The sequence below is a fragment of the Patella vulgata genome, chromosome 7, assembly GCF_932274485.2.
Source record: "Patella vulgata chromosome 7, xgPatVulg1.2, whole genome shotgun sequence".
Lineage (NCBI taxonomy): Eukaryota > Metazoa > Mollusca > Gastropoda > Patellidae > Patella > Patella vulgata.
Genome location: NC_065885.2, coordinates 16,551,664 through 16,564,381, shown reverse-complemented (window position 1 = coordinate 16,564,381; position 12,718 = coordinate 16,551,664). Strand labels below are relative to the sequence as shown.

Sequence of the window (12,718 nt, the reverse complement as noted above, 5' to 3'; positions counted from 1 at the left end):
TACGTATTTTGTCAGGGTGGATTGTATTTCTCTACAGCATGATTTGGGATCATTTGCATAATCTTAGATTTTCAGTGTTGATATTGTCATATCTGGGTGTATGTAACAAACCTTGATAGTTGGAAATTAATGTAGTTTAGGTGGAGATACTTCTGTATCAGTTTTGTATTGGTCGATTGCATTGAGACCTTGCTTGAATTTAAACCCTGAGGCACCTTAATTATCCAAACCTAAGACAGAATTCTTGCTACATTTGAAAGGGACCAGCCCAGTTCACTGTACCTTGCAGACTTCAATTAGTCCATGATTATCAATGTGTTTTCAACCGGAAAAGTGACACAGTATTGTGCTCCTTATACTGTAAGAAACACTTTAATATACCCTTTTAAGATTTTTTGTTCCCAGCCTTTCGAAGAAAGCAGGGGACTATTAAAATGGGTTCATCTATCTCTCTTTTCCGTCTGTCTGTCTGTCCGTCACACTTTTTGTGACACAATAACTCTCCTTCTAATTGAGCTAGAATGTTCAAACTTGGTGTAGGTGTTTATTAGGTCAATGCCTTGATGGAGTTCGAAGATGAGCATTTTCTGCTTAGGGTAAGCAGGGATAAGCAATTTGATTGGTTGATGCTTTGGGACACAATAATCTTAGTTGATGCTTTGGGACACAATAACTTTAGTTCTAATTAAGTGTATAGTTTTGTTACATCAATACCTTGACTAAGTTCGATAATGAGCATTTTCTGCGCAGGGTAAGCAGAGTGATAAGCAATATGAATGGTCGAGACTTTGGAACACAATAACTCTAATTCTAATTGAGCTAGCATGTTCACACTTGGCATAGGTGTTTATTAGGTGAGTGCTTTGATTGAGTTCGGAGTTAGAAGATGAGAATTTTCTGCGCAGGGTAAGCAGAGATAAGCAATTTGATTGGTTGATGCTCTGGGACACGATAACTATAGTTCTAATTAAGAGAGAGTGAGGACACTTGGTATATAGTTTTATCACATCAATACCTTGACTAAGTTCAATAATGAGCACTTTCTGCTTATGGTAAGCAGAGTGATAAGCAATTTGATTGGTCGAGGCTTTGGAACACAATAACTCTCCTAATTGAGGTAGAATGTTCAAACTTGGTGTAAGCGTTTATTAGCTGAATGCCTTGATCTACTTTGATAATAAACATTGTCTGCTTACGGTAAGCAGAGATAAGTAATCTGATTGGTTGATGCTTTGGGGCACGATAAATTTGGTTATAATTGAGTGATGAAACTCCAAGTATAGATTCATTATAGCAAATTACTGAAGTAAAATGAACCATATATCAGTCCTGAAGTGACCTAGTTTGTGTCGTGTGGACGTTAATCCCCATTTCTCTCTCTCTGTTAAACATAAAGATCAATTTTTGTTGGACATTTGTAAAAAGTCTGCATTTATTGCAGTAACATTATTATGACGGCCATGTTTTCAATTTTATACTAAATATTAAAACTTCAACATGGCAGAAAAAATGAAATGGTAATGTCTATAATCATACTAAAGGAGAATTCTGCTGTTGAAATTTGTTTGTTGATTTCACACTACCATCTTCTATTGTCAGTGTTTGATAAAGTGGTGAACACCCTAGCCAGATCAATGGTCGCCGAAATTCACCTAGTTTGTCCAGTGTCAAAAAATTAGGCCGAATCAAACAAGTTTGATATATGAAAATTCGACTGAATATATTCGCCTAATGTGTTGGTTCGCTGATGCATATGCCCGATTTTTAGAGTTCATTAACCAATCACCACTGATGTTGAGAAATCATATTGTTTGAAGACAGTCCGCATGGCAACGTGACAGGTGATGCAATTGACTGGTGAATAAGACAGAGAATTCGCTTAGTGTGTCCACTCATTCAGTCGAATGAATTTGGCTGCAATTCGGCACCGAATGATTGAACGGAATGCTTCGACTAGTGTGTCCACCGCTTAGCAAGAGCTGTTTTGATGATACAAGAGCAGTGAATGATCTTAATTAAAGTTTAAATGATTATTTTTGTTTAGTGCCAGCATTTGTTTTCTTTCTTTACATGAAACTATTGTCCAGAGTAGTTGAATGTTTAAATTATTGCTTGACTTATTTCCAGAACTGTTAGAAAATTAAATTGATGGCTTTATAAGCAGATTTGTGTTCAGTAATTTGAGTGGGGGTGTGGTGAATATGACTTCAAGTTTGGTGTGAGGTCTAGGGGGTTACCTGAGATTTTTTATTAAATCAGATGCTCTGAGACATTATTTCTCTTTATTTTGGTGCATACATTTATAGGATTAGCGTGGAGTGAAGACTAAACAACAATGGCAATGCCTTTTAAATGTGTTTGTTCCACATTATTTCAATGAATGTAGGAGAAAATAAATATACTTTGAGCAAGCAAGCGGGGGTGGGGGGGCTAGACCTCCCAGACCCTCCCTCTGGACACACTCCTGATAAAGCAAGCTACTGTTATGTTTCTGAGACATTGAAACACATAATATATTAGGATAATGTGCATTAAAACGATAACACTTAAGCGGTGGACACACTAGCCGAACGATTCGGCCGATTCAATCGGCGTCGAAATTTGCCTAGTGTGTCCACTGTCATTCGGCCGAATGATTCGCCCGAATCAAAGAGGTTTGATATATTCGGCCGAATTATATTCGCCTGGTGTGTCCGCTTCACCGAAGCATTCGGCCGAATATAGAATTCATTAGCCAATCACCACTCATATCGAGAAGTCACGTGATAGATTGAAGACATAGACGCCGCCATGTTTAATCATGTGACGTGAAAGGTGATGCAATCGACAGGTTGAATCGGGCGAAGCATTCGGCTAGTGTGTCCACCCATTCGGCCGAATAAAATTCGGCTCCGATAGATTCGGCCGAACGATTCGGCTAATGTGTCCACTGCATTAGATATGGATTATAAGGCTAGAGTGGCTTTTTTTTTTTTACTATGGTCTGTCATTCCAGCTCTCTAACCAACCTTATGGAGAACAGGTCTTCCCAAAATTAAAGCACGAAAAAGGGTTAAACCTCTTACAGAAAGTACAGAATTGGGTTGATCTGCCATCGTTTGAAAATCCTACAAACACCAAAAGATCAATCAAAGCGGGAGTACAAGTCATGATGGTAGAAGTTGAATAGACAGAAAACAATGCAGTTAATATTTAACAAACCTAACACATAATATTAATAGTCATTAGCACCTATTATTGTCCCCCCACCATGAGGGAAATATACAGGTAACAATTGAAAGGGGAGACTAATGAATCAATAAGTAATCTGTATAGACTTGTTTTAATTCTATTGATTTCTATACATAATATACATCAGGCTTAAATATAGAAAATATATGTTTCATAAAAGGAATGAATTCATTCTAAAACCCTCCCACAACAAATTATTAATGGTTGCTCAAGTCGTTATTTTGTAAAATTGATACAAATCTAAATATACAGTTTGTTTTTAAATTTGATTCAATTGACAATAAGCTAAAATAAATTAATCTTTAGATTTAAAGTGAAAAGACATGAAGTATAAAGATAAAGAATGTTTATATAGTATAGTTTTATATAGACTGAATAAGGTGTGGTGAATAGTAGATGGCCTAGAGGGCTATATTTGTTAGTACATTGAATAAACCTATCATTAGTGTGTCTCACCTGCCAAAAAGTGTACAATGCCAAAAACTAGGAAAATTTAGACTCAATGATCAGAATTCTATCTGTATTTAGATGCTGCCTGTGCCTTTGAGCTTGTTCAAAATATAGAACTACTGGCCATATTTTTAAGCCGTGGATGTAATTTATATTTAACAAATAATGATCAGACATAATTTCCTATTTTCTATGTATAGGCTAGGTAATTGTTTGCAGGCTCATATTTCACTTCCATAAAGGATTCCATTTCCCTACTTAATTGCTAGATAAAGAGCTGACAGTTCTTGCAATAATAGTTTAAAAATAGATAACATAAATATAGAGAATTCAAATTACTTCAAATCTAATTAAAACACAGATCCTATTTCATTTCGTTTTTATAGTTCAAAATTTCATTTTTATAGTTCAAAATTTCATTTTACTTGTCTTTACTACACTTGGATCTGGAAGAGTTGTTATTTAATTTGTGTTCTGAATGGTGTCGGGGATAAGCCAATGAAACGGTCTGTTACGGCGAGCTTTAGGCGTGTTTTTCACGGAACTGTTGGTAATCCACTAGTAACATCAATGCTGATTGGTTAATCAAATGTCTGACGTCATAGGGTCATAAGTCAGTCTTTTGACCCCTGACGTGACCTATCGCTATAACTTGTCAGATCTTCATGTAGTGTACACCATTGAAAGTATAAAAAAAACGGAACGAAATATAGATCTGTTTTTTAATCAGATTGAATTACTTCCCTCTGAGCCGAGAAAACCGAATTTCAAAAACACTGTAACCTCGCGATTGTCATTGTTACAGTTTTTACGATAATAAACAAAGTTTCGATTAATTCATTTTTACCGTTGAACAAGAACAGCCATGGAATCGCAGATCGGATTCAAATCTGACATCGAGAGTTGAGTATGGTCTTGCCATGTGAATACATATCTAATTAATAATTTATATAGCATTTAAGAGCGTGTCCACGAGAGCACCATGCAGAAATTGAAAAAAATGATAACCCGGGGGGTCAGCAAATTTCAACCATACTTGGTCTATGGGGACCCCTAGGCGACAGAAGTCACATGATGAAGTGAAAAATTTTTAAACGGACAACTTCCGGTATAACTGGAAATGGTTGTTTTGGGGCAAAAGTTGACATATTTCGACCAATTTGTTACCCTAATTTCAAAACGCTCCTACCCGAAATGTTGTGTCTCTAAATTTTTGATATTGGTCAGGTATGATAGGCCTAGTAGTCGTCTTAAAATTCTGCAGTCGTTTGGGAATGAATGAATCGTGTGGAATTTTCTGTGAGTGATCATAAAGTGGTCATTTTACATATGTTTAAAACTATGCTATCCTAAAACGCATGTAGCTGCTTCTTTGCAGGTCTGACATAGAATTGCTTGGTGTGGTTGTGAAGGGCATTTCTCAAAGTAAATGTCAAAAGAAAAAAACTGACCGGAACGCAACCCACCAGAGTACTGTAATATTCTGAAAATGTGTAAAAACGGTATTTTCCACGAAATTCGTCTTTTCACTGATGACCGACTACTATTTTTAAGAGTTCAAATGACCGTTGATTATGAACATCAGTACTATTTTTTGTTACTTGAACGTTCCTTGTGCCAAATATACTATCTTGGTTAAAAATCATTAAGTTTTTGTGACAAAATCGGACGTTCGCGGTCATCGTAGTAAAGGGGCTTAACTGGTTTATAATTTTGCAGGATCAGGCAACGATTATTCTCATCTGTATTCAGTAGTTAGTAGCACGGAAGTGCATAAATGTAAGGACTGGCATAGCAAGCTTTTATATTAGCACAATTTAACCAAAGCAGCACCTTTTCAGCAATGACCAACGATTATCTTCAAATGATTACTGATCATCACCATTAGTTGTAATATTTCGTAATTTCAACGTGAATCGTGTCAAATAGATCATTTTGTTTAAAATCATAATATTTTTGTAACAAAATCTGACTTTCACGCTTGCTTGATAGCCATACGGAAGAGTCATAAGTGGTGTGTAATTTTTCAGGGATCAGACCACTGTTATTAAGATTTGTATTCATGAGCAGATCATCGTATAAATTTGACTGACATGACTATCATAAACTTGATATCTTTTAATTTGAACACCTGCTCATGTAAAGAAGAACCATAAGAAGAAACATTCAGAAGTGTTCATGTAGGGACATTTAATATCTGGTATTGAAATCTCTGAATCATGGCATAGATCACAACAGGATTTATGGCACTCCAGGATAATGTTGACCGCATGTGCCAAACTCCTACATATACCTACGTTCGAGCAGAAGTGCTCACTTACTTAGATTCCTACGTTCGAGTGTAAATTCTCTCTGACCTTCCTTCAAGGTTTTTGGACCACAGAGTACTGTTTTATTTTGTAGTACTGTTTTTGACCTCTTCTCCTTCAGGGATTTCAATATGGAATTATCATAGCCTCCCGATCTGTAATGCCTCTCCATGAAAACGTCCAAATGTTTCTATACAATGATCGGCTCCTAAATACAGATAGGAATAAGCTGGTCTGATTCCTAAAATATGTTTGACCAAAATAACCTATTTGGCACAAGGAACATTGGTAGAAAAGGTGTTGTATAGTCGTCTTGCTGATTGTGTGACTACGACTTACTGTCACTGGATCATCTACAATCCCCTCGTCCTTAAAACCTGTTACAAGTACATCCCTCCGAAACACTTCTTTTACCCAAGAGCTTAAATATGCTTACACTGAATCGTGTATCATATTTCACCTTTCATTATATCATATTTATAGAAGACGATTTGTTCTGTTTAAATTGCATTGGACATTCATGAAACTTGTCCCTGGTCTAACACATAGACTTTAGATCCTAAGGTCTGTCATTGAGTTAAGTGGTGTGACAGCATGCCAGTGACATGGTGTGGTGTTGTTTGTCCAACCTCATGGATATTCTCTTTTCCCACAAGTGTATTATTGAAGTAAAATTGTACCATATGTTAGTCCCAAAATGACCTAGTTTGTGTTGAGTGGACCTTAAACCCCATTTCTCTCTCTTAAGTCAAAATCACCCTTACTAACAAATATATTAACTTTGTGATGATGTCCATAGATACAGTATGCATCACCATAATATGCTAGTCCCAAAATGACCTAGTTTGTGTCCAGTGGACTTTAAATCTCATTTTACTTTGTTCCTCTCATGTCTAAATCATCCTTGCTAACGACTAAATGGAAAATATTAAATTTGTAAAGATGTCCATACATATACTTCATCTGGGGTATTGATAGACGGGACATTTTATCCTAATTTTTGGTGTTTTTAATATATTTCTCCTGTTTTTATTATGACTGTTCCGGTCATTTTTATTTTTTATTTTGTTAGTAGGAAGGTTGCTAGTTGTGGGTAATATTCAACTTTGGTCCTAGCCCCTGCAAAGAACGAGCTATAGCCTCTTAAACATTGGTTTTCATTAAATTCAATTTTCAGAGAGAGTTGGGTATCCGGCCAGTACCAAGGTATAATTAGCAGTAGAAACTTCAAACTCAGTGTGAAGGAGGAACCTGAGTGGTCCTACTAATGCCCAAAATTTTGTCTTTCCAAATCAATTATTGTCCGAATAGCAGGTCATTCAAATTTGGATCCAAAATTGCCTATTTTTGGCTTATTTTTCGATTAAAAAAATACTTTTCCAATTTTCCAGGTCAGTATCAACTGAATCAATCTAATATTTTGTGGGAATGTATCTGGGTACTAACCCATCTCACAGAAAAAATTTGGTCCAAATCCCTGACCCAAGGGTTATCACCCCCTGCATGGTGCTCTCGCGGACACGCTCTTAAGGCCTAAAGAATGACCTGCAATAGGCAGATTTAGCTCGTGTATAATATATGTTTAAGGATCAAAACCTGATTGGACAATATACTCTGATTAAAATGCTTATAAGCTCTTGAATAATAAGAAGTAATGTCTGAATATAAAGAATAGGTTTTCTTCTGGATATAAGAAAACCCAAAAACAATGCGAAAATTAAAAAAAAAATCATCAATAAAATGTAAATACGATTTATAACTAGAACTGCGAAGCAGTAATGACGGGTTTCACCGGTGCCACGTTACCCTTGAACTTATGTCACTTCCGGTACCAATGAAACCGTTAAACAGGTTTCCACATAAGCATTGCACACATGAAATAAAATGGACGCAGAAACAACCAAATCCAGCAATCAATTCATTTGCTACATGTCAGTGATCCTGTCAAAATTACATTACTTCCGGTGATAATGAAAATGTTAAATTGGTTTATGAAATCAGAACGTACTAAACTAAGGCATACATGTACATAATGACTGACAGGTATCAACACCATCAGATAATAACTTTAAGATACCAGACCATAGCCTACAAATGGTTCTGAAGGTTTTTATAAATCTTTCCAACAAATATGGTAAATATCAGCCATTTAAATTGGAGGAAAGAAAAACAAACACAATTTGCAAGAGATGGATAGAGAAGAAAGTTAAACAAGAAAGTTTTTTCATACAATAATATAATTCAGGAAGTAACAATCTGATATGAGCTAATTACCACAGGAACCAACATCTTTTGGTAATCAATTCATTTTATACATTTAGTGATCCTGACGAAATTACATTATATGCAGTGATAATGATAAAGATAAATTAGTTTTTTAAAATCAGAAATGGCAAAGACCCAAAACCTTGAAAAGTGACTTGTAGAAAATCGTCTATTTCTCTACAACCGTACAAGTTAGAAACCATTTTGCGGTATCTGTATGATCATATGTGTTCAATATATTTGTTGAGCGGAGTCAAAAATCATAATTGTAAAAACATTACAAATCAGACTCATTTGACCAAAATATCTGTTTTGAAGGCTACAAATACAGTTTTTGCCAAATTGACGTTACTTCCGGTGATAATGAAAATCTGAAATTACTTGTATGAAATCATAATTGGTAAAAGGTATCAAACAGTGAACATTTTATGAAAATCGAATAATAATTGACAGTTGTATGGTCCAAAAACCTTGAAAAGTGACCTGTTCAAAATCGTCTATTTCTCCGCAACTGACCAAGTTAGAAAGGAATTTGTGATATCTATATGATCGTATGGGTTCATTCTATTAGTTGATTGGAATCAAATATCAAAATTTTAAACGAATAACAAATACAACTCATTTGAATAAATTATTTGTTTCGAAGGCTATAAATACGGTTTTTGCCCAAATTACGTAATTTCCGGTGATATTGGTAATGTTGAATTGGTTTGACCTAGTTAAAATTGACATTACGCACCAAATGGTGTAACTTTTATGAAAATCCAGTAATGATTGACACTTTTACAGGCAAACTAGCGTAAAAAGTGAGTCATGCAAAATTGCCCATTTCTCGGCAACTGCTCATATTACAAACTATTTTTCACATACATTCTCTTCGTATGGGTTATTTCTACAAGTTTATGAACGTATCAAAGAAATATTTTAATATATGAAGGCGCTGGATGGGTTGTAAATAGCTTATTTGTACCCCTTTTTTTACCTTTTAATCGAAATGGCCCGAAAACGAAATCGAAATTAAAAAAACTGAGTCCGAGATTTTGTGCACCTTAACAGTGCGCATCTTTTGGATAATATCAGATTTGTAAAAAATAATATTTCATTTCAAAAAGTGGTACCGAACTGTCAATATTGTAGTTTTTGCTAAATTTACGCGTCTTCCGGTTCCGACAGGAAACTTTACCGGTAACAAAAAAAATGACATTTTGAACCACGGAACATATGAACTAGGTTTTATACAAATCGAACAATAAATAATTAATGTAGGACTGAAAAACTGAATTAGCCAATGGCGGCCAAGGAAAATTACGGAAACAAAAAATGTTGACATTTTTGTTCAAATCAGATGACTCTTTAACCTTGGTTAAAATGTCATATAAAAATTGTCACAATCAAATATCATATTTTTTCTTTTACATCCGAATTTATAAATATTTATGTTCACATCCTATTTGTCTGAGTTTGATCCCCCAAACTCAATTTTAATTGTCTAAGCTGTATCCCCCAAACTCATCTTGATTGTCAACTGCATCTGAGGCATGCAGCATGTGCACAATATGGCTATATAAGCAGATGTGGATGGCACATCAGAGTCAGTCAGTCAGTCAGTCAGTCTTTTAGTAAGGTTCGTTCAGGCCGAATCGGATCGATTATGTAGGAGGGGGCCAATTTAACCTTTCTTCTTTGAATACATAACTGTAGTGAATATCGGACCATGTTTAATTAAATCAGAGGTACATTGGAACTGGGCCACGTTTGATTACGCCCAGTAGGTGAAACTTTTATGTGTGTAGATTATTGTTGGGCAACGTTTGATATGGAGCGGCGTTGGGGCCAAGTTTAGCCGTAGCTGATATCGTGAACAGAACATTTGAGATGATCCCAGAATAGGATCCACAGGCCTATAATTATCTCAACTGTGTTGTGGAGAACTGTGCGGTGTTTAAATGTTTTACGAATAACTTAAATCAGAATAGGTATTGCAGGCCTATGTTTAATGTTTTCGTTGGACGAATAATGTTTTTGTGAATTGATGGTTTGATTCCCACCGGAAGTGACCTATGGACATACTGAACTCTGAAAATTGATTGTTTTACTGATCTGATATAAATATATAAAGTATTAAATTATACTATTAATGCCATTTCGTTTTCTTTATGATTTTGAAGACGCAGCTGGGGGGGTAGTTTGCACGAGTGGCAATTGGTCAGGTGCCAAATCGTGACAAAAATATTCATAAATAAAAAAGTTTTTTGTAAAAATTTAAATTTTCAAAATTTGGCGCCTAATATCTTCCAAGATTTGTCGAAAATCAAAAATCAAAAGTAACATAGCTATGTCCCCAGTTTCTGGCTATGTCAAAATGCATCATATGCTAAAATCCAATGATTATTGTTAATATTACGGCAATATTTCAAAAAACGACATTTTCGGTGATTTCGGACATTTCGCAATGTCGCAGAATGCCGGGAATAGCTTTAATCTCTAAGTCACACCCACTTTCCCAGTAAAACTGAAGACATTGTATCGATCCGACAAGAAGTTGCTGAGATATAAGCAAATTGGAAAAAAAAAAAAATAATAATAAGAAGAATAATAATAAGAATAATTTTAACAAAAACAATAGTGTTTCACACAAGCTACGCAGTGTGAAAACCTAATTAATACACTACTAAATAGTAAATATTTTTTTTTCTTTTTTTTAAATTGCAAAATATACTTGTCTAAATGGCTATGGTCATTCTATTTGCAAAGTCCCAAAGGTTTAATGTGTTAACATTCTTGTTAATGTGTATGAACGTAGGTGTGTGTTTGTAATAATACCTGCTTAACAGTATTAGGAATGTAAGTTTTCATTGTTTAGAGTATTAATTCTGTTGTTTATATATAGCTTCTGCTAGTGTTGCTAATATTACAGAGCTTTCATGTTAGGGACCTTTATAGTATTAAATGGGGCTATAAAAAACGTCAGCTTTTATTACTTTATGAGAGAGAGAAATGGTGTTTAATGTCCACTCAACACAAACTAGGTCATTTCGAGACTAACATTGGTTCAATTTTATTTCAATAATTTGCTTGGCTGTGGGAGGAAACAGGAGAAAACCCTTGAGGTTGGACAGCTGACCGTACTCATATTCACGTTCAAGCAGGAACACAAAACCATGCCACTTGACTCATGACAGACCTTATGATCTAATGCGCATACGTTAAACCACATGGTCACCTAACCACCCTTATATTTTATATGGTTGATGGACTAATCAGTCATCCTATACCTGCATGGAAATATCACTCTTCAAATCTGGGTCCTGTCATGGGCTCTTTGTTGTACCCTCATTTGGATTTGGCTTTTTAATCCCTTTCAAATGACCAGGTATGCAGTATACCACCATATAGAACTGTATATTTACATTCAATTAAGACATAATGGATAAACAAGGACTATCAATTGAGATTTAAAAAATTTTAATATCTTATATCTTAAACTGCTAGGATTTCTATGCTGGTTAATGTTGGCAAATAATTCACACTGACCAGGGCCGGTGGGGGAGCGGGCGGGGGTGCGCGGCAAATATTAGTTATACCGGCTTAATAAATTTTTGGTACCATAAATAATTGTCATTTTCTATGTTCTATTTGTTTATGCCAAATAAATCTATCAATACTGACATACAAATTGCACTTAAATTGTGTCATATAGCTAACATTGTCATTTGGCCATATGGTGCATGAAATATAAAACTCCATGATTATATATACGGTAAGCTTATAATTGAAGATATATAGAAAACATTTTATTTATAATTGAAGATATATAGAAAACATTTTATTCTAGCATACATGTGGGAATTCAATATGTACGTAACATTATATATATATATATATATATATATAAGATCTGTAAAATTTTATTAAAACAAGAATATAATTAATTTTTTAAATATTAAAGATTATTTTTAAACAAGCCATGATCCCCATTGCTCGATCATGATCAAACATAAAAACCCAACATTTATTTTACATACTTTCAAATAAACAAAATATCTATCTTTAGATCTAGGTGATAGTTTCTAAAGATAGAATAATTATTTATGAATTTACAAGCAACTGAATTTGTATAATACAAGTTATATAAGCTCCTCTGAAGGAATTGTTATAAAATTGAAAAGTAAAGCTTGATGATTTTATGAACAGTGGTGTGTACCCTGAAAACTGGACCAATCAAATTGCCAGGCTATAAATAAGTTTTGTTCACTTCCTGTCGGGTCAGAAAAGGCGGGAAAGTGTAGAGTCCATTATTATTGTTATTGACACGTGATCAGTTTTGTATGCAGATCTGAACTGTATGGTTGGTTGGTTTAGCAAATACTATATTGAACTAATTATTACTAATAATAGTTTAATACTGATTGTCAGTGCTCTAATTAACGTGTTTAGAATTACCTGCTTTGTCTTTGTGCAAA

The 12,718-nt window shown here is 34.7% G+C and overlaps 1 protein-coding gene across 4 annotated transcripts in view; it reads left to right on the top strand.

Annotated features, from left to right (window-relative positions):
- LOC126828483 (origin recognition complex subunit 5) overlaps nucleotides 1-12,718 on the top strand; it is a 46,318-nt gene that overhangs the window by 20,068 nt on the left and 13,532 nt on the right. Inside the window, exon 1 of one of the 4 annotated variants that reach the window (XM_050558233.2) lies at nucleotides 12,532-12,603. The exons of the other annotated variants lie outside the window; for them this stretch is intronic. Within the exon in view, the coding sequence (XP_050414190.1) occupies nucleotides 12,601-12,603 (3 nt within the window). The 5' untranslated portion in view covers nucleotides 12,532-12,600. Of the gene's footprint in view, nucleotides 1-12,531; nucleotides 12,604-12,718 lie in introns of those variants that run through there. 4 annotated transcript variants of the gene reach the window in all.